The 23,137-nt window shown below is 39.2% G+C and overlaps 1 protein-coding gene across 3 annotated transcripts; it reads right to left on the bottom strand.

The window, feature by feature from the left end:
* Positions 1-6: 6 nt before the first annotated feature.
* Positions 7-21,600, bottom strand: pik3c2g (phosphatidylinositol-4-phosphate 3-kinase catalytic subunit type 2 gamma). Of its 3 annotated transcripts, none has more exons than XM_058750999.1 (32): positions 21,225-21,600; positions 20,049-20,128; positions 19,674-19,831; positions 19,476-19,590; positions 19,220-19,331; positions 19,059-19,129; positions 18,359-18,422; positions 18,035-18,157; positions 17,899-17,929; positions 17,077-17,260; positions 16,710-16,832; positions 16,144-16,272; positions 12,732-12,846; positions 11,622-11,755; positions 11,345-11,533; positions 10,395-10,488; positions 10,229-10,323; positions 8,782-8,962; positions 8,564-8,671; positions 7,274-7,366; positions 7,059-7,188; positions 6,102-6,238; positions 5,843-6,012; positions 4,075-4,231; positions 3,870-3,979; positions 3,263-3,437; positions 2,316-2,434; positions 2,144-2,240; positions 1,610-1,664; positions 1,124-1,215; positions 418-543; positions 7-297 (listed from the first exon to the last, which is right to left on the bottom strand). In XM_058750999.1, exons 1-32 carry the CDS (start codon positions 21,261-21,263, stop codon positions 145-147), a joined length of 3,759 nt encoding a protein of 1,252 aa, XP_058606982.1. In that variant the 5' UTR covers positions 21,264-21,600; the 3' UTR covers positions 7-144. The 3 variants fall into 3 exon arrangements, with proteins under 3 accessions (XP_058606982.1, XP_058606981.1, XP_058606983.1); XM_058750998.1 differs by lacking the exon at positions 21,225-21,600 and adding an exon at positions 20,594-21,218; XM_058751000.1 differs by lacking the exon at positions 21,225-21,600 and having other exon boundaries at positions 19,674-19,961; positions 20,049-20,129.
* Positions 21,601-23,137: the final 1,537 nt, after the last annotated feature.

Raw genomic sequence — 23,137 nt, 5'->3', positions numbered from 1 at the left:
TCAAATACAGCTTGGGAGAAACCAGGCCTGGCATCTGGACTGTTCTTCATTAATGAGTTCTGTTAATACTGATCAACATTTGTCCTCCCTCACACATAATGTCCATCAGAAGCACGTAGCTGATGGTTCTGTGAATGCTGATCTTTACACAGCCGAGAAGCCCAGAGGAAACCACTTCTCCTGGTCCAGAACTCTGTCTCCCAGAACCACGTTTGTAGCCGCTACAAAAGTCTTCCTGCTCTTCACCGTCACCTCCAGCACGTGGCCGTGGAGGTTGGGCACGTTCCTGTACTCGATCTGAAGAGAAAGCAACAGGTCTGAGAGAAGAATAAAGCACGGACGTGACGCACACGTCAGTAGCAGCCGGTGTGACGTGGAAGAAACCGAAAGGATACACAGAAATGGCTTTTCCCTTACCAGCTCATTGAACGTGGGATTGTCATTGCTGCGGACCACTTTGGTCTTCCTCTTGCTCTTGTCCTGTGGGTCGGGTCTTAGTCGCGTGACCACATAGGCGTCCGGACACGCGCCGCTAGACAACCTCTGATAGACAGCACACAGTTCTACTTCAGAATAGGGGTCTACACTCATGCAACTGCAAAAATGTGTCAAAGTGAACAAATGTAACCGTTCCTATGCCGTCCTCCTAAGCAGAACATTTCATTTTGTAAGCCAAACAACCCCAATTAATATCATTTATCAATTAAAATATCTAATGAAAAAGTAAAATTTTTAAGGGAATTTTTTTATTATTTTTTTTTTTTACTTGAAGCCTTTATGCATAATTCATTACAGCGTACATTATGAATACCTTTATAATGCATTGTCTTTTCATAAATGATTGTAACCAAAGTTAAAATGCATTGTAATATTTAAAGGTTTATTTCTCATGTGTTTTAATGCATTATATCTATTAAAGGTTTAACAATGAATAGATAATTATTATAATGTATTATAACTGTGGTTTATAGGTAACTATATGCATTATAGGTGCATTACAAAGCATAATTAAATGTGCATGCATTAAAATAATTTTATAATGTATTATAAAGGCTTTAAGTGAAGTGTTACCTGATTTTCAAATCAAGAACAATAATGGCTTGAAAAAAAAAAACTGACTCACAATATTTTTCAAATGCTTTATCATCACAGATAACTTATAGTCTTTATAAGACAGGTAGAGCTGAATCTGCGGTCGGAGATGAGCATCCGTTTCTGAAACAAATGAAAAACAAAAACATTTTCAGACATCATGATGCAAAACAACGAGTCTTTAATTCATGCAGGACTGCATCTGGCGACCGAACTCCTGTCTGTGTTTACAGTATGTTCATATGTTCATTTTAAGAAGAAATGTTAAAAAATAAGTCAGGTTTGGGAACAAGCCAGTTCAGAAATAAAATATGTGAATGAATTCCTGAAGCAAATCAAAGCCATGCAATGACATATATATCCAATAACTTTATTATTATTATTATTATGACCGCAAGCTAGCTGTATAACCATTTAGAGTCCTCTGCAAACAAAGAAGCCCAGCAGTGAAATGTCAAATACTTCTCATGCGTCATCGTCCAGGAAGAGAATACGTGGTTGGGTTTAGAGTCTTTACCTGTCTTGACAGCAGCGTTCGGTCCGTCCAGAAACAGGCTACAGACGTATTCGTTCTGTCAATCACATGATGAAGTATAAACAGTGCTTGAAGTGGAAAACAAATGCCGGTACTCACCCACGACCCCCAATACAAATAAGCACAAGTCAAGCTGCGATAGCAAACAGGACCACAGCACTAAACCTCCTGCCTTGACCTGACCGGATCCATTCAGAATCACTAAACACAATTGATATAAACACAATTGCGAGATATAGTCAGAAATGCGTGATATAAAGCCAGAATTGTGTGATTAAAAAGTCAGTTTTTAATTTTTTTATGAATAAAATGACAAATGAATAAATTACTCACTGTAATTTTTTTTTATTATTGTAAATCATTATGGATGCTGGAGTCATCCAAAGATTTTTAAATCTTTATAAGGACGAAACGCTTCGGTCAAGTTCGTTTTGTGATAGTTTTCATTCACTTTTCGCCTCGCTGGTGAAATGATGTTGTGTATTGTAATGTAGAGTATTGGGAAGCAGCACTCACTCCTTTGCAGGGCCCTTCGAACAGCTCCTTCAGATACTTGTTCAGAAGAGACATCTTCCTGCTCGCTGTAAAGGACATGTTAAACCAGCTGGGGAACCTAGAACAGGACAGAGACCAGATCAGTCCGGCCCTCCTCGGCTGAGCAGTAATAACATGTGAGCCGGACTCTTACTTTGGGAGCGTGGACTCGATGAAGTGCTTCTGCAGCAGCTTGTGGAGCATCTCAAACTGAGCAAAGCTCTTCTGAACGATGAGGTATCCGTCTTCAATCGTCACCTTCAGCTCGTACGTCTGACACGGACACGGCGGACATTAGAAATGCTCTGCTGATATGTATGATTTTACTAACATTTATGATTTTCTTCAAATTCATTTTATTAAGTAAACTTAAAGTATACTTGGAAAATATATTTGCCCTTTACTTATGCAGAGTACTAATATCAATGCACAATATTGTAAATGTGTTTCAATACTGCTTGAGAATAAATTGACCCACTTTTTAGTTAAATGTGTACTTTGAGTACACAACTAGTTCTTTTGCAAACAAACATACTGTAAACTATACTTACAAGTGAACTTGCTGTTAATTAGCTACATACTCTACGTCTAGCTGACTTCTAGTTTATGAAAGTACACTTTGAAGTATACTCTCAGTAAACTACCAATCTATACGGTTTTCTAGAAGTGAAGCTAACATCATACTTATGGTTTACTCTGCGGAAGCTCTATGTATGAATCAATGGCATTCGTTTAAATGAAAGATCTTGAGCCATTTCATCCAGATGACTAGTTCCTCTAGATTAAACATCTATGTTTATCAGATAGTATAGAAAACATATGCTGGTGTTTTACCTCAAAGAAGCCAACTGGTGTGAAAAAAATAGCATTGAGTAGTACAAACATAGGATTTTTCTGTATACTTGCCAGTATAAGCCAAGAGTAGTATACGTTAAGTATAAATTTCTTAAGCACATAAAAGGTAGACTGGAAGTATACAATATTATTTTTAGACACATACTAATAGCACAGTTGCAGAAACGTCTTTTTATTGAACACCTTCACACGCTTCTCAAAGATCGTCCTGAGGTCTCATTACCGGTTTTTGAGAAGGAAACTCACCACGTCTTTGCCGTTCACTGTATATTTCTGAATCACAGCCTCCTGTATGTTAGCGTTGGAGGAGATCTGGCTGTTAGCCTGCGCTTCAGAACGCTTGACGGAGGAAAACTGCACCATATTGTGGATGAGGAAGTTTAACTTGACTGGGAAACTCTCCATGCTCTCCTTGATTTTTCTGCAACAGAAAACACAAGTCTACTACTTCGCCATGAGTAGAACCTCTGTAAACACTCATAGATGTGAGCAGCCATGTTTATTTCTAAAACTGTAATCATCTCTCTTATTGCAAAGGCCAAAAGTGCCGTGTGAGAAGAGGACATGATCTATTCACTGCAGAATGAGTCTGACAGATGCATAAAGATCTACTGATAAGATTAATAAGAGATAATAAAACATGGAAAATCCACGTACAACAAACTCTCCTTACGCTGTATTCATAATTACAGCCCTACAAACGTAGATGATATCAAACTTTTTTAAAATACATTTTATAAGAGGACTGAACAGACATTAGAAACAAATAAACAACATATTCAAAAATAAGACACACAGACCATAATATAACATGATAGATTAACCATTTGTTGGTCACATGAGTGATGTTTACTTAGTAAAATATGAAGTGGCTTCCAGCTCAGAGTCATGAGGTCTCAGTTTTTTGTGAACGTATTTTAGGTCCTGGATGTCCTTCAGTTCAGGAATACCGGCCGCCAGCATCTACAAGCAGACATCGACACAGAAAACGGGAATGGGTGTCATCATGTAATAATTACCAAACACTGTAAAACCAAGTAAAACAAACAGAGCCTCACCAGCTGCAGCAAAGCGAGCACCAGAGCGGAGCGTCTGCGCAGACGGTTGTATGCATCACAACACAGCTCCACGAAGCGATGCAGGCGCTGCGGATTCTCCCCGCCGCCCGTGATGAAGCGCTGCATCTCTGGCGTGAAGATGAACGGCGTCCGGTCTCTGTCCGTTCACAAAGGGACATTTCGTTTAGAAGGGATTCTTTTTCACAGGGCTGGGTGATATGGCCAGAAAAATTATCACGAACACTTTTTTTTCCGTATCAGTCGATATTGATAATTATCACGAAAAATGTCAAATCTTTATTTATTTCAAGTTTAAAGCCATATTTTTGCTCCAAAGTGAAATAAACCAGACCATTCATTTTCCTTAACAAAATAAATATCTTAATAGAAAAATGTATTTCTTTGTTTCTGCATGTGATATTGTTTCAAATCAAGAAACAGTTTTGTGTTGCCTGATAATATTAATAACATGACTTTTTTCTCTTAGAAATATTCATTTGATAAGATGCAGATGTACATTTTTGTTCATTATATAAATGCATCATTCATTCATTCAGTCATTCATTATCAAAGTCAGTCAAATCTGTAAAAATTGTGGCAACCTCATTTTTATATGGTGAATAAATGTAATTCTTCTGACTGAGTATTTTTGTTTTATTATTATTATTATTAATCATTGGTCTTCCATAGCAGCATACATTTAAATCATGATGAACACAGTTAAAACCACACATATAGCACACCTCAATACCATGGTAAAAATATAACTTTATGGTTTTTAGGTATTTGTATGAAAAACAGTAAACATTAAAAACATTTATTATAAATGCACACATGCTACAGTATAGCTTAATCACAAAAGTACTGTAATTATATTCCATTAGTCCTTTAATGCATTTAATTTATGTCTACCTTAATAATATAATACAATTCGATACAAATAACCACAATTCTGACACAATACCACGGTGCAGTTAGTGTTACTACAGTAAATCCATGGTAGATGAAAAAGTCTTCTGAATGTATCGTTGCGCAGTGTTTCTGCTGTTTGTCAGCGCTGTTTCATCCGGCTTTAAACTAGTTTACAGTTTTTTTTTAACTGCTTACATTTTCAAAACTTTGCCTCTTTTTTTTTTTTTTTTTTTTTTTACTTTACACACAAATCCAAGAATTGCACACAAAATGCCTCGCATCTCTTGCAAAATGAAGCACTGCATTCAAAATATCACAAACACGTCTCAAAAGCAAACATTTGCAAACACCTTTGCCATAATATTAATTCCTGTTAGATTTGTATGTGTTACAGAGAGAACTGTGTGTTGTGTTTTGCAAAAAGTGTTTTCTGAAATTGAAAACTCAAAGGCTGAGAATCAGTGTCTGGTTTTGCAGATTTGGTGAGTCAGCTTTCAGAAACTGTGTGACAAGTAAAGATTTTGTGTGTAAGCAGCTGAAAAAAAAAAAAATCACGCTGGATCTCACAGCGCTGTTCAGTGTCACGTGATCACCGCATCTGCTCTAGTGAAGCTCACAACCGCTGCGCTGCCGCTTGAACTCTGACCCCAGCAGATAAACGCTCCGTGTGTCGCGCTTCAAATGACTAGCGCCGCTTTGTTCCGCTTTTGCCGCAGAAACATGCCAATATGAACATTTATTGAGCTCGTCATATCGTTGTCTAGAGTAAATTTATATCAAGATAATTATCATTATCGATTTATCACCCAGCCCTACTTTTTCATTACCCAAAGTGCCAAGAAATCAAATCACTTGCCTCTTGATGCTACCGAACTTCTGCGCATTACCCATGATCTTGCCGAAGTCGATGTGGAACATGTGGCCGCTGTGTTTGATCATGATGTTGTCGTTGTGGCGGTCGCAGATGCCCAGAATGAATGTGGCGACACACCAGCCGGCGCAGGAGTGAAGGAAGTTCATTACGGCCTGAAGGTCAGACGAGAGACAAACGCACCGCACACTGAGGCCAAGAGCAGACATCAGCGAAGAAGACATGCACTGTATATATGCATTACCTTCTCGTAGTCCTCTTTGGTCTTGTTCCTCATATGGAACCATTTCTCTAGTGTGTCTTCCCTCAGCGCTCCAGACAGACCCCACTCCTGATGAATCTTTGCCAGCGTCACGGCGTCACGCACCACTTCCACTAAACCTGAACCCAACCATTCACGACACAAACTCTTACTTTCTTATCTAAAAATGATCTGTATGCATTACTGCATTAACCATTCTTGTAGCAAAACCAGAGCATGTCTTTGGATTGTGAGGGAAAACATGCAAAATCCACACAGAAAGGCTAGATCGTCATTTTAAATACTGTTTCAGAGACCGTTTGTCTTATTTAATGGGGTCATTCATTGAGGAATCCAATTTGAATTGATCTTTGGCATCGATAAGGTCATTGTTCTATAAACAAACATACTCATGACTCAAAACTTCCTTGTTAGTCCAACTTATCTACTATTTGAACAGAGGTGTTCAAAGTCCAGCTCCAACCCTGATCAAACGTACGTGTGAAGTGGCTAACTAAGACCTTCAGGAAAACACGTGATCACTGGAGCGTGGCTGGAACTGAAGTCTGAAGGCAGATCTCTCCAAGAACATTTTGAGCTCCCTTCATCTGGGCTATCTCAGAAAAATAAGACCTAACAAATGTGTCTTCAAGATTTCAAAACAGAAAAACACCGGCCGGCCTCGCCGTGATATCACACACATACACGTCATCATTCAATACACCATATAATGATGCAATGCATCACCATATAATAACTGGACTGAATGTGAATCTGCAGCAAACAAGCCAAAGAGATGTCTGTGAGAGATTCAGTCAGGTTTGCACTTGCTGTTGTTCAGGGAATTGTATGATTGAGCAGCAAACTAAAATACTGATGCAATATGATGAGTAAAGGATTGCAATTTATCAGTGTGATTATAACAGCAGAAACCCACTATCATTTCATCGTCTGACTGACCTTGATCTCGTCCAGTGGAAATGCATCTGTAGGTGACCATCCTCATGTCCAGTCCCTCCAGTCTCCACATGCGGTCCAGAACGTGCACGATCTGCAGCACCAGCATGTCCTGCCGCAGGTTATCTCCGGTCTGAGCCAAAACACAACAGCAAAAATCATGCTTTAAGATGAATTCAACGAGCGCTGACAACATAACTTGTGACGGATCTTCATACTTTGCAGATGAGGCTGTAGTTCTGGCCCAGCGGGTCAGCGGTGATGAAGGACACTTCCATGGGCGCTGCGTTTGAATTAAAGACCTTAAAAGACTGAGACATACATAGTTTTCTTGAGATTTTCATGCATCCATAAGCCAACATTTATAACCACAAGCAGTGATGGATATAACCAGAAACTCAAGCTCTTGAAAGTGACACCAGTGGTGTATCATGGAACAACAATGCTTGAACACAAAACTATTCATAATTTTCAGTCACGTGACCGGCTTCGAAGACCTGGAGGGCAAAACATCCATAGAACTGCAGCACAAGCCTGTCAATATCTGTCTGTTTCCAATCCACAGATATTTAGATCACCTCTCAAAAGAATAAAACAAAGATATGTGAACAAAATGCAAGTTTTGGCCATTTGCAATCCATATAAAGTACCTGCCGAAGGACATTAAAACATTTAAAAACACTTAAAGTGCCTTAATGTATTAAAAGATCAAATTCAGTACACACCTTATTGATGATGCATTCTTTATAGGCAAGCCAGAATATGAACGCAATGCGCTAAATGTGCTTCTTTATAAAGGTTTTCTATGGGAAAACACAATGTGAAAATGTGCGCACTGTTTATATTCTGGGTTCATCTGCATGCCTGTGCAAAGTATGCAAAGAAACACAAATTTGTTTCTGCTCAGTTATGCTCCTTCTCACAGAAAAATTGTATCTATTAAGAATCTAGATCATATCAAGAGACTGCCCTCATTTAAATTACAAATGACCTGATTTTCACCGCTATTTCTACCAGATCTTAGTGCTATAGTTGATCATATAGATCACAACATTCAACATACTCTTACACTCATACTCTCTTTTCACGGGCAGGCATTAAAGAACACTAGAAGGAATTTAGACAAAAGTACTCCAATAATCTAATAATAATTGTAATACTGATCATGAAATCAGATCACAAGATGCTCTTTTTACTGCAAAAGCAGAATAAAAAGACAAACCAAAGCCCTGAAACACAGCACCTGTAAGAATGAAAGAGCACTGAGCACAGATGTGTTACTGACAAAACAAGATGGAAATTTCATTAATAAAGGACTACAAATGATTAAGGATTTTTAGTTAATCGACTTCAATTAAAATTCAGTAAAAGACTGAAAAATGTGCACGCAGTGCTACTGTGGTATACGTCTCGGTTCTTATCTGCCAAATCTGACACAAATACATACATCAACAATATAAAAACAGTCATAATCACTCATGCACAGTAAATGCATTTATTGAATTTACCTCAATATTCACACCTTTGACCACAACCGCTGGATCTAACGGAAGCCTGCAGGACTGTCCATCTGCAAAAAAGCTCACAATCTTCCCTCTCTCTTGGCTAAACACATCCTGCACAAAAACAACATTTTTAACCATTTCATTTCGGAAACAAAGCTAAGAAGGATCTTCTTAAGTTAAGGCTCTCTGTGTTGGGGTTGTTGCCTGGTATGTTATGAGACCTTTCTCTTGGTTTTGTCAGCTGTACGGATTTTCTCCGCCACTTGAGTGAGAAGATCCACCAATCTGCTCTGGCGCTGAAGCTCGTGTCTCAGAGCGCGACCGCAGCAGTGCTTCAGCGCCGACAGAACCTTATTCATCCAACTCTTATAGAGCCAGTCGTCCAGAGAGTCCACGAGTAACCTACACACACACAGATCCTTGAGTCCATGCAGCCTACACGCATCCAGATCACAATCCACATGATGCATTTGCTCTTTCTTAAGGGTCATTCCGTGTCAAATCAACCACATTTCAAAAACGGCTCAAATTTTTGATTTTGCTGATAGAAAAGACAGAAGAAAGACAGACATGTATAGTGATGAAAGCCAAAATATTAAATGTGATGGATGAATATTGACTGAGTAATCCACTATTTTGTAGAGGGGGGTCAAAATGGCAATTTTCACCTGAGATTCAGAGCCAAATTACAAGGGTGTAAAAATGACTTCAGAAAGATGGCAGCACCATAATGTTACTTGCACACAGAGATTGTTATGTCTGTTAGTAAAATCTGTTGACTTTAGCAGTCTTTGTTGCATTATGTGCCAATGGTGACCAATCAAAAATAGGGAAAGAGCACTAAGTTTTTTCTACAAAATTCGCAGGCCTGTAACTCAAGAAGAATTAACGATATCCTAATGTGCTTATATATTTTGTGTCTTAACAAACTTTCCTTTTGGCACCTCATTTTTTAAGGCCCTGTATGGTTTTGTTCCAGAGATATTGGAATTTCAATATAGCTCCAGGAGAAAATCTTTAAATTGTACACATTTTCAGTGGTCAAAAACCAAATGTGGGTCACTCTGCAAAAATATGATACTTCTTTTCTTTTAAAGAGAAATGTCTGAAGAACAAATAATGTTGAAACCAGAGATGTACATCGTTTCCTTCAGTCAAAACTACAGACATGAACATACCTGTCTGAGTGCCAACTAATATTCTTTTTCTTAAGTTAGAGTGCTTTTACCTCATTTTGGAATGGTCACCATAAAGCAACAAAGATTGCTAAAGTCAACAGATTTTACTAATAGAGCTACCAATGTCTGTGTAGAAAAAACATTATGATGCTGTCATCTTTCTGAAGTCATTTTTACCCTCCTGTAATTTGGCTCTGAATCTCAGGTGAAAATTGCCATTATGACCCCCCTCTACAAAATAGAAGATTACTCCATAAATATTCATCCATGACATTTAATATTTCAGCTTTTGTCACTATACATGTCTGTCCTTCTCCAGAAAAAATATTAGCAAAATCAAAAATTTGAGCTGGGGACCTCTGGTTGAGTTGACACGGAATGACCCTTATGTTTCTATTATGGTTTACAGTTCCAGTCCATTATAATAACTCCATTCAATACAACTAAAAACAGGGAAAAGCCACAGCTGATGTGATGCATGTTTCCACACCAGTACAGCTGCTGAGCGATACGGATGCAGTGCAAAGATCTTGAGAGCAGAAGCTTCATCAACGGCCCATCGATGTCCCACTCCATCTTCAGAGCCTGGAGCAGAGATCACACATCAGACACAAACGAGTTTGTTCAGTTATCTTCAGCATTATAATGCGTCTCACCTGCACCAGCTGCGGCAGAAACTCCTCCAGCTCACTGTCACACATCTGCTGCAAACACTGCACAGCCGCTGACCGCACATACTGGTCATGAAACCTGACAGACAAACACATCCGCTTCACTGTAATACACATATATAGCTTATTCTCTAGCTCACAGCAGCAGTGCAGTAAAAGCTGTTTGCAGTAGTTTATTCAGTCTCTGTGTTTGATCTGATCAGAGCAGCATCAACTAAAACCCAAGAAAATAACCGCCACGGTATTGATAAGCTCACAATTAACATCATTATTCACTGTGATGATGACAACTAAAATCATTCATCAAGACAAATGGGTGGGTAATATAAGCAAAAAAAAGGTATCACAATATTTTTCCATTTTCTGCAATTACATGTCTTACATGGAAACGTAAACATTACAGTTTACTAAAGTAATAATCATATCATATCATAAATGTAACAAATTTCGTAACAAATTAATAAATAAAAACTAAAAATGATAAGCTTTTTCACTTTTGAGCATAATGAATGTTTTCTTTGTTTCTGACACTGCGCTAGGTCCCAGTATGACCAGTTTTACGTTTTCATGACATAATGAAAAACGTTTTGGTGACTATATAATATAAACACATAATTAAACAAGGAAAATGAATGTTTTTCAGAAGTCAATCTACATCAAACAATGTCTGGAGTTATAGATATATTTTATAATGTTTTGTTGGCAGATGAAATGAAGACATAATATAGTGTACAAAGATTACAAAATGCAGAGAGTCAATCTGCTAAAAAAAAAAAAAAAAACTCTCTTTCAGGACTGATTTCAAAGACTTCAACACTAGAGCCGCTGAAACCATCCGCTCACTCCAGAGAATCCACAGTGATGCTATCTGAAAAACAAATCACGTCCAAGAAAACATTACACTGCACAGAAAAACTGATGGATTATATATGTACTCATCACTCAGGAGGAACAGGGCCTCCTCGGCGCTCACGGGGCTCCAGCGCTCCAGGACGGAGTATATTTCCGGCAGGTTCTGCGGTCTCCACTGCGGCGCGCTGCCCAAAACCAAGTACAGGCGCGAGTTCCTCTGACTGCAGATGTGCCGCTTGCTCCACAGGAAGGCCTTCTCATTGTCAGTCATGCTGCAGAACGTTTAAACAGAGGAAGTGACATTAATGTCCACATCAACCACAATGTCTGTACTGCTCATGAGTGTCTTATCTTACTGACAGCGATAGGCAGTGTTTCTGACACACTTCTGTTACTCTCTTCTGCAGCTCTTCACACAGCGCCGACTCCAGGACTGATTCGGGCCCAGCCGCCACTCGCTCATATCGCCACTGCTCAGACTCCGGGAAATCAATCTGCAGAGAAAAATCAGTTTCATTTATGAATTAATGCCTTAAGTTTAACTTCATACTTTAACACTCAAAAAAGCCCTCAAGAATGTGTCCTGCACATTAGGGTTGTGCCGATAGACGATAGTATCTGTATCGACGACAGTCTGAGATATCACCTTTGACGACAGCAAAAATGATTATTATTAATATAGTAATACTATCTAATTAATATTAGGGATTATTTGTTCAATCAAATTTATTTTTGTGCAGTTGCGCGTTATAACCAATCACACATGATTATGTTGAGTTTATGAATGCAACGGCCAATCAGAGGAGTTCAGATGAGTCATCGCTGAATTCAGCTCTCTCGCTAATTTTCTCATCATAAACGTGTATGTGCGATATAGGTATAAGAGATTTATTCATTGTATGGTGTAGATAGTTTCACTGATTATAACGGGAGCATTTTTTAAAGTGCATAAACTTGTGCTAGACTGAGGTCTGTTGTGATGTTCTTTGCTTTTTGAATAACTGAGGAAATGTAAGCATTATAATTAGTAAATTAAAAATAAATAAATAAATAAATACAAATTCAGTCGAATTAAAAACATTAGGCTTCTTTTCGTGTTACGATGGAGTTGGTTCACTTTCCTGCAGAGTTTAGCTCTAACCCTAATCAAACACACCTGAGCATGCTAATCAATGCCTTCATGATCATTAGAACATCACAGGTAGGTGAGTTTGATCAGGGTTGGAGCTAAACTCTGCAGGAAAGTGGATCTCTCGAGCCAGATTTGAGGATCACTGAAATAGATAATTAAATAAATTAGCACAATAATATCATGTATCGGCAATCTCACTGGCTGACGATATGACAGTTGAGCATATCGCCCAACACTTCTTCACATGCGTCTCCTATTAGGAAGAGAATATATAAATTGCACTGTTTGAATACTAATAAATGATGTTGCCAGAGAGTGTAAAAGCATGTGTGTGTCACCTGTAGAATGACTCCAGTGGGCTGTCGATGGATGTCACTCAGTGCCGGTGACGGAGGACAGACGGGCGGCACCTGTGTGGACATACTGAGCAGAACTGTGCCACGAACTAGAGTCCTGCAATAGCACAGCACCAATCCATCAATCACAGCATCAAAGAAACATTGATCAAAGCATATTCACTGCATATGAAGGTCTAAAACACACTATATCAATGTAGGCAGACTCTTGGATTCCAGAAAAACACAATTCACAATGCAACGCAAGAACATGCTCGTGCTGCATTGAAAGCGTTGGGCATCAGAGTGAATAAACTATTGGCAGTTCTGGCAGTATTGAACAGTTTGAAGACTAAGGGCCAGTTTTACTAACAGCTTGCGCCAGCGCAAACCATCTTTTGGCGTTAAAATAGTACTAAAAATGCAAAGTGACGAATTAGCGCTTTAAAAGGCGTGGATACAGTTATTTTTGAATATGCAGTTGTAGGAGTTTCCCTTTCAGACGTAAAATTTATGGAAGGAGAGTATTCAAATGAATCACGCAACGAGATTTACTAATGTTTGCACTCGTCAAATTACTGGCATTTGCACCATTATTTAACTCCCATAAAAAGCATGTCTTAAACTATTTTGTGCTTGAAATGGATGCAATTTGTTGCTAGAGGAGGCACCGCAGAGAACAGAGAGAAGGGTAGAAGGGAGGGGATTTTTTTCCACACGTATTAATTTATTTTGAATGTCAGAAGAACACGTTATCCGAGCATATCATTTGCCAAGGCATGTTATTTTTAATTTGCTTCAGGAAATAAAAGACGCCATTGTAGGATCAGAACGAATCAGACAAATTTAAGATTCGATCAGAACATCGAAACATGAGGAGCCGAAATTCCAGAGAGGCCCCAAGGGAACAGGACGTCGTAAATCAGATCCCTAACTCCAGCCCGTCTGAAGAAAGCCTAACCAACAAGCCTCTTCCAGAACAGCTTGCAACATTAAAACAAAAGGAACACTTATTGATAATTCCAAATTGTCAAATGTCAAATTTGGGGCAAGTAATCAAGACTGATGGTCAAAGAGATGACCGTCACATGTAAATCTGTGATAGAAATTACGAGCTACAGACTTTCTTGGGCGGGTCCCCCCCCCACCCAAAACAGACCAGACTGAAATTCCTTTGTTCACAGAGACTGTCTTTTCCATATGCACCTAAAATCATCTTAAAAGGACTTATGAGCAACTAATGATTTCTATGCATAAATCCATATTATGCATGTAACCCACACATTGGACTATCATGTTTTAATCACTTATTGTGTGTCTTTTTAATAACCAAAATAGCTTAAGGGTTCATATCCTTGTTTGGTATGTATGAGTTTGAAAAATCATGCTTTAAACGTTTCTTCCAATCAAGTCTTTGTCAAATGTATCATAGTCTTGTTATAGAAATCATGTCCAAAATGATATTTTGCAAGAGCGTGTAAAATTCGGACCGTGTGACTGATATATGATTTATGGATGGGGAGGAGAAACGAGCTAAGATCATATCTAATTGGTCAAGACACCCATTGGGACGTGTCCAAAAGCCGAGTTTAAAAACTCAGGACACCGTCAAATCTTGCTCTTCTTCTTTTTGCTCTTCTCTTTTTGCCACCGCGTTTTGACGCTGCTTTTTAGCGCTCTTTGAGCGTGCTCTGGCCTACATGCCAGCTGCTACTTAACACCACGATGAGAAGAAAAACCTCCTAGTCCCGTTACATCCTTTTATTCTTTTACTTTAGTCTCTTTTCTTTCCGTTGAGTTTCTTATTCAAAAGATAAGTTTGCAGCTCCGACTGCACCCGCCCCAAACTTCAACCAGACCAACTCCGCATCTTCAGCCAACACCCAACCATTGGCTCCCCAAGACTTCACTACGAACGACCACTGAACTGTCCGCCAATCAGCAACCTCGGAAAACCACCTTTTCCTGCAACGACGATGACAAAAGGGATTCCCTTAACACAAAGGCAACGCAGCAAGTAACCTCCAGATTCTAACTGAGCTGGTGCATTTAATATAAATTTTAGCCTCACTGAGAAACTCAATGCGAGGGTTAATTAAGTGATTGATGGTTGTTCAGGTCTACGCAATTGCACATATTGCTATAAACTTGGGTTTTCACATTTTCATTCTCTAAACTCATCCTTTCCTCACTTTCTCTTTCTGCAACTTGTGTGAATGCATTGTGACGCGTGTCCCGGGACCTCATCAGCGTCGCCCTGGAAACGGAGGCGAATCACCTGCACGCCATTAACGCGGGCTGGCCGGCCACACCTGAACCTCATCACGAGGCGGATATATAAGACGCCAAGAGGCGCATTTGGGTGAGACATGACTCCAGTGAAGTATCACTTACTTTCCTCTCCCTTTCCTTCCAGAGAGCAGCGTTTAGCCGGCCAGCCCGAAGCACCTGCACCGCACGGACACCGGACACTCACGCACTTGGAGCACGGCAAAGAAGTAGATCCTGGAGCACGAAGACACAGCACCTGAAGCCTACGGCACGCCACTATTTGCACAATAAACGCACCCTTCGGGGCATTTATTGCACTCATCTTGTCGTGTGATTCTTCCACCCGTTACAGCATGTGTTCATGTGTTAGATTAGTTTACATGTCTTAGATTTATAAATAAAGTCTTATTTATATTGAAAAGAGAAGTATCTTGTGTTTTGTGCTTACAAGTTAATGTCTTAAACTGCCGATCTTGTTACTGTGCTTATTAATAGTGTTTTCATTATATTTTGGATTTTAATATCCAGTGCAGAGTTGATGTTATACGGCTCGTTCAGTGAATCGCTGCCGACTCAGTGATCAGCCGCAAAACAGTGATTCTGTTCAAATTCCCAATAAAATCATAAATGATCCCCTTTGAGCTACATTTCCCTTACATTACATTACATTTTATATATTACCCAACACCTTGGAACCCTCAACTAGGAGTCACGCAATACCAGCTCTATCAAAACTGTTGCAGACCTTCCTTTTTTGGCCTCTGGTTCTTTTCAATGTAGGCTACTGTGGCTTATATATTTCTTTATTGTTTATTCGCGACTACGCTAATTTGTATAATTATAATTTTGTATATTGCGTTGGTCGATGTGTAAATGAGATGTTGCGTCTGCATTCTCTAATTTGCGTATTGTTAGCAAATCACCCACAGAAATTTCCAGGCCCATTGGCGCTCTTTTGGAATTGCGCTCTCGCGCTAATTTGCCCTGTTTAGTAAAACTGGCACTAAATGTTTTCTAAAGAAGAAGATAATTTGAGAAATAGTGTCTTTTTTTCATAAAACTGGTCTAATGTTGTTTGTTTCCCAACATTTTTCGAAACATCAAAGCATCCCTTTAAACAGGTTTGATGAGGTGAATGGCATACCTGTTGTTAAAAAGAGGAAGGACCGCCCAGCACAGGAGCTCGGGGGTTTTGGCCTGTTTTGAGCCCAGTAGATGAAAAGATAACATCGCTTCATATGGAAGTTCCTTTACTGGAACGGGAAACACCAATCTGAAACACACAAGAACATCAGGGAAAACAATCTAGTTGGCGTTGTTGAACTCAACCCCGTGTTCCACAGACAGACACAGCACAATGAGTTCACTAGATGCTTGGACTATGTGAACTCTATGTGAAAACTGAGTCTGAATTGTATTTATCCTGATAAATAATATCAACCTTATGCACCGTTTTGACCAGTGACATCCTTGCATTGTAAGAGTTTCCCAGCACATAAAAACCCAGAGTGCATCATTTAGTGAAAGTATTCATTAATGAAAACTCTCTCTGTCATATATTAACCTGTTTACTTGCACCTTTTGAACCCAAACCCAAGGAATGGAATACCCTCATTAAAATAAGCATGCAGAACAGATGTGGCCTTTAAGAATGCACGTTTATCGTCACACATGAGTAGTCTATGGAGTTGTAAATGAAGTAGCTCTTACAGCCGGTTGCACTGGATCTTGCAGCTGAGTTGCAGTGATGTGCTGATGTTCTCAGACAGAACAGGTTCAGTCAGATTCCTGCCGCAGTACGTGAGCGAGCAGCTCACGCTGAAGTGATCATAACTGTAACACACACACATCATGACTCATATTCCTCACAATTACAGTTCACCCATTAATAATCATTTTCTCATCTTCATGTCATGATTTTCTCTCATCTCTCAGAACTGATACAGAGGATTGTTTGAACTGAAGGATATTTGAGAGCTATGGCAGACTGTCACTACACAGTTGTGGTTTTGTTTCTGCAGTCAAAGCTACCTTCTGGGGACTGGGTTTCTCTGTTGTGTTAAGCATCTCGTCATACCTGTTTATCCAACCGGGCAGCAGTCTGTAGAGGCACGTCAGGCTGACCTGCAGCATGCAGCTGTGGAGCGTGACGTCTGCTGTAGGTGGATTCGGATGGTCCTCCTGTCCTCTGAAGTCCAAATCAAAGTTTGTGAAGAAAATGTGCAGCAGCTTCAGCAGAGCGTGATGGAGCATGACTGCAGCTGAAACACATACACTTACACTTACAATGCATGCAAATCACTGGAAAAACTACACTGCTCTTATACATCAAACAACTTATACAGAAAAAAAATATAGACACCAAATATAATTTTTGATACTTTTTTTTTTACTAGTGGGTGCAGGACACTATAGTTCATTTATGTAAGTGAGGATAGCAAAATAAAGTAAACAAAAATTCTTCATACAGTGGACTACCTGTAAAACTGATAAAAATTTAGGACCAAAAATGATTCAGACACTCTGACCTGAGCATGTTTTGCTGAAGTGTTGCTAATGCAACCTTTTTCCACACAGACTGAACAGAATGAAGCATTGCTTGGTAATTGGTTGAGCTAAATTGGTTTTATCTAAAGGTGTTCTTAAATTTATCAGCTGACAGCTATTCAACCCAATTCATTACATACCTTTCTTTGTTCTGACAGTTTAACTCAAGAGTTCTTCTCATATTTTATTACCATTTGTAAACTATAGCGAATAAACTGTTAACGTGAGAAATGTTGAAGGTGTCTGAATAAATTTTGGTTTGACTGTATGTGTCTTGAGTTTCCACTGAAACAGAACAAACCCTGAAATGACTGCGTGGAACGAATGACTTCACTTTAGTATAAAGACTCACCAGTTTCACAGTCACACATTTCAGCTCGAGTCTAGGGAAAAAAAACAAAAAACATTCTATTTAATAATTTCATGCAATTAAATGACTTATTAGACACACATTCAACAGCAGATGGAGCGTGTTGCTCAGGCTGTACCAGTGTGACTGGAGCGAAGCGCTGGAGCCGTCCGACAGCCTCCTCCAGATCTACTGTAGTGACGCCACACAGCTGCTCACACACGGCATGAACGCTCTCCACAACCTCCCTCACTCCACCACACTGACATATCAAACACAAACCCTTTCAGTCAGTCATTACATTTTGTGGAGTTTATTGACAGCATGCACCAACTAATGAAGCCGTGCAATGACACACAGGTCATTCAGAATGAATTCTACAATACACGTAATAGGTTCACATGGAATTCACAGGAAGTTCAGTCATGCATGTGGGATTCTTTCTTTTCAGTGAAACACAAACCCGGCTTCTCAAGAGCTTGTTTACTTCCTGGCTGTAGCTGCTCAGTTTCTCCTGCAGACATGACCTAAGAGAACAAATGAGATTCAGTGTGTTGGCACTTGAATACACAATCAAGAACATAAACTTTAAGTACACAAATAGATCATGTGAAATATAAAGGCATAGCGCTGGCAAAATTCTATTTGAAATGTAATATATAAAGTGTCAATGAATTTCTGTACATTCTGAGCAAAACAAAAGTTCAAATTACAAATGTAACTTGAATTTATCAGTTCAAATGCATTTAAACGCATTAATGTGCACAATTTCAATTACAATGGATATTTTTCCTTTACAAATGTAATTAAGGCAATAATGTTTTTTTTTTCTTCTCAAATGCATTTACATTCACAATTAAGAAACCTGAAATTGTGTGTTAATTAATATTTTGTGATGAATGTAAAATTCAACATGGGTTAGAAAATGCAGTGAGCTGATCACATTAAATCCTCACCTATCAATCACCGCATCATAGCTGATACACAGACAATTTTCATTTGGCAAATTATAACATCCAAAGTATATTTCAATTAAATAACAAAATGCACCACACGTGTATGGGGAATGTACATTCAAATAGAAGAATGCTCTACACTGGCATATTACATTTGAAATGGAATTTTGTCAGGCTTATGCTTCCATAGTAGAGAAGAAAGCAAACCTTATAGTGTTGAATGCACAAGCAGAAGCAAGGACTTGATTAAAGTGAAACACCTGCCGGTCATCTTCCTCCTACAGAAACATACGATTGATAACAAAATGACCTTCTTCAAATGAGAAACTGTATCGTGGCATCTGAGCCACTATGATTAAATGCCATACATCTCGTGTCAGTGTTTTGTCAACGGAGTCCTTGAGCACCATCCTCACTGGAACATCCGAAGCAAACTTCTGATACACCTGGATGCGTTCATACAATCCCAAGATTTCATCACTGGACGAAGCAAAACAAATCGGTCAAAACAACGACATCAACATCTAAATGTACTTAAGCAACAGGAGAGTGTATTCCCATTACTGTTCAGCAAGAACATCTGATCCACTACTGGCATGTAAAATAAATGACAGGTGAAGTTACCTTCTGAGATACTCCTCTGAGTCGCAGAGTTTCATCAGGTAATGTCCACTGACTGAGGCAGAATGATCTAGAGTCACCAAAACTCCCTCCATCAGCTCCCGGGCTGTGCTGTTTACTAAGAAAATAATATCAAGGTGCCAAAGTGTCCTAAAAGCTTGAACCTGGTGTAAAATTGAGTATATAATCGGCAATATTTACATCTGCTTCTGTACGGTAGTTCCACGGGCAGCCATGGCACGGACACATTGAAGAGAAGTTCAGCGGACTCCAGCAGAGACTCGTGCACAGGGGCCACGCGGGCCCACACCACGCTCGAGTTACACTCATTGTGATTGAGCACATATTCTGATAGTAGTCTGTCAGGAGACAGCATTTAAACAGGAATGAGGACACCAGTTGTATAAAAGTAAATGCATGCAGCTCGGTTTTTCATGCTGGAGTAAGCTACATGAACGTAGCCATGTCCGTTATTTATTCCATTTAAGTCTGCAAGTGAATTCAAGTAAACATGGATGAAATTCGACAGCCATAAGGCACATTAAGAAAAATTAAAAAGAGATGGATGCATCTTACTGCGACGCTGATGTGCAGAGCGATGCAGTTCTACTGTTACTGCCTTGTGCTGAATCAATTAAATTAATGTCCCAAAAGTCCTGCAAAAATACAGACACCAACAACGTCAAATTCATAATCTAGGAAAAGGGTCACCTCACCAGACTCGGTCCTGGAGGGCAGAGTTTAGCTCAAATCAAACACACCTGAACCAGCGAATCAAGGTCTTACTATAACTTCCAGGCAGATTAGAGCTAAACTCTGCAGGACACCGGCCCTCCAGGACCGAGTCTGGTGACCCCTGACCTCGAAGGTGAGATACAGTGATCAACAGAGCACCATCCACAGGCTAAATTACGCAAGGACAAAACAACTTTGTAATTCTATAGCTTAATCTAGTGCTAGGACCCAGAAATGTATGGGGAGGAGCAGCTGCTGTGTTTTATTAAGATTTTTTTATTCCTGGTATATTGCATTCAAATCCTCTAAACTTCAAGCTTTAAAATGACTTCACACACAGACTATAATAATGATTCCTCAGCGCCGCGGCTTCAGCATCACCGTACCGTGGTGCCACAGGTCTGGGTCGTGATGGGTTGTCTCAGCTCTGGACTGGACCTGTTTAGTGGAGCTGCTCCAGCTGTTTCCTCATTCACCTGCTCTCGAGTCCTCCGATCTTCTGCGGAATCAGAAAGGGATGTGTATAAATCCAAATAATCCTGCTGTGAGAAGACATCCCACCCCTGGAGCTCATGATCCTCAGGTCTTCCAGCGGGATCTTCACATGGATCCATCGGATCTCAGAGCCAGTCCGCATTTATTAAAGCAAACAGAAAGCTGGATGGATACGATGAGCTGTATCTCTTTTATCACGTGGAATGATTGAGTCCGGTTTTATGTCATCGCTGACAGGCCGGTGATAAATATTTATTCCATCTGATCATCTGTTAAAAGAGAAACATTATAGAATAAACGTTTGAGCATGTTTTACTTTCACTCTCTTATCGCACCGGATCTTGAATCGTCTCGCGTGAGATTAATCTGATTCGGAATAAAAGACTCCTTTGGACTATTTTACATCAAACTACTTTTAAGACTGAATCAAACAGGTAGCGCTCAGGTATTTTCAGCGCGAACCCCTCACGAGCTGCTGCTCCTCCCGCACGCACACACACACACACACACACACACACACACCTGCGACCGAGCCTCTGTATGGAAAGCCAAAGGGATCATAATTCTCCGTTTCGTCGAAACCTTTCCGCTAAAGAATGGCGCCTTTTGCAGTCTGAAGTAAATTACAATGAATGACTTTGCAAACTACTTGCATGTTGAATTTCCAAGGTTCAATGTACAGAACATCTGATAGCCACAAGTGTAAAAGTGAATCACTCAACATTTACAGTTGCTTTATACAACACAAACATGATCCTCTTCAAATGTAGTTATTTGGGTTTGTTTTTGGCAATGCAATTATTTTGTTTAGGTCATTTCTGTATCATGTTTCCAACTTCAGTGAGTGGCATCTTGTAATAATGAATACCCAACTCAGCTGCATGAAAGTTTCTAGCGAACCTTAAAACCTTGATTTGCTGGTTCAGGTCTTTTTAATTATGGCTGGAATTAAACATTGGGATTGGACACACCCTGCAGTCAATAAAGTCATCATATATGTGCATGAATGCAGACAGTTTATCACCAAATGCCCAAGTACATACTGTGCATCTGGTCTTTCAAAGAGGGGAAGCTCATTTTCGGCCTACATCATAAAAATTGTCCATTTATTTATACGTAAATCCTGCCCTACGTTCCTTTTCAAGAAAATGCTCTGTGACCCTGTCGCACCAACTAGGTGTCTTCTCCAGTGACGCCTACTGTATGAATGAATGAACAAACAATCTAAAAAAAAAGATATTAAACTCGACGGAGGAAATGTGGGAATTAGGTTAAACTGAAACAAGGAATGTGGTATAATAGAGTTGTCATGATACCATAAAAATGTCTTACGATACTATAGCAGCTTAATTTATAATTCAATTCTACAAAATGAATCAAAATTTAATAAATAAATAGATGTAAGTGAAAACAGACAATATTATTATCTGAACACTTAATTAATGTGAATGAATGACTGGCTATTGTTATCCATGAAATGATCTAAACACAACTCATCTCAGCACTGCACAGAAGCTGCATGAAGTGACATTTAGATGTGCCATTTATTCATTTAGACTGTATTTATCATTGCATAAATAATGTTATGAGATTAATGTTTTAAATACTAAATTCTGAATATAGAAAAATGTAGGAAAATAATGTAATATGCCTACTTTTAGACGGGAAACTTAAAAACGGCCAGCAGGGGGCAGAAGTTCGTGATTGAATCACTGAGTCATTCAAACGATTCTTTCAAAACAGCTGAATCCTTCAGGAGCGAATCAAATGACTGTTTTATGAATGGCTCACTGAATCAGTGATTCTCCCAAATCAACGCGGATTTGGATTCGAACACAAACGAAACAAAACCAGCACTCTTGCTCGTGTCGTATTGTCTAAGTGTCAGGAGCATTTTTTGCTCGCATATCTTGAAATTTCCGAGTTAGCAGCATGTATATTAAAACATAACATTATAAATGAATAAAAAAATATATAATGATTGATAAGAGCCAAGTGCAAAGCCGCTATGGGACTGAGCTCTGGAAATCCAGAGTGCTTTACATAAAAGGAAGTGAAAAAGTCATTTAAAAAAAAATAAAATGTCACAACAATAAAAACAAGGAATTAAAAAATACTAATAATAAAACAAGATATAAAAATTCATTTTAAAATAATTTAAAACAGTTAAGAATAGAACATGATTACACATAGTGCAATCAGTTCGGACGTAGCACAGTGCTCATTCAACAAATGCACAGCTAAACAGATGAGTTTTGAGTCTGGATTTAAATGTGGCTAATGTTTTAGCACATCTGATCTCTTCTGGAAGCTGGTTCCAACTGCGGGCGGCATAATAGCTAAAAGCAGACTCCCCTTGTTTTGTGTGAACCCTTGGTATTTCTAACTGACTCGATCCTAATGATCTGAGTGGTCTGTTAGGTTTATATTCAGTG

Source organism: Onychostoma macrolepis, chromosome 18 (assembly GCF_012432095.1).
Source record: "Onychostoma macrolepis isolate SWU-2019 chromosome 18, ASM1243209v1, whole genome shotgun sequence".
NCBI classification, from domain to species: domain Eukaryota; kingdom Metazoa; phylum Chordata; class Actinopteri; order Cypriniformes; family Cyprinidae; genus Onychostoma; species Onychostoma macrolepis.
This window is presented reverse-complemented; position numbering and strand designations above follow the sequence as displayed.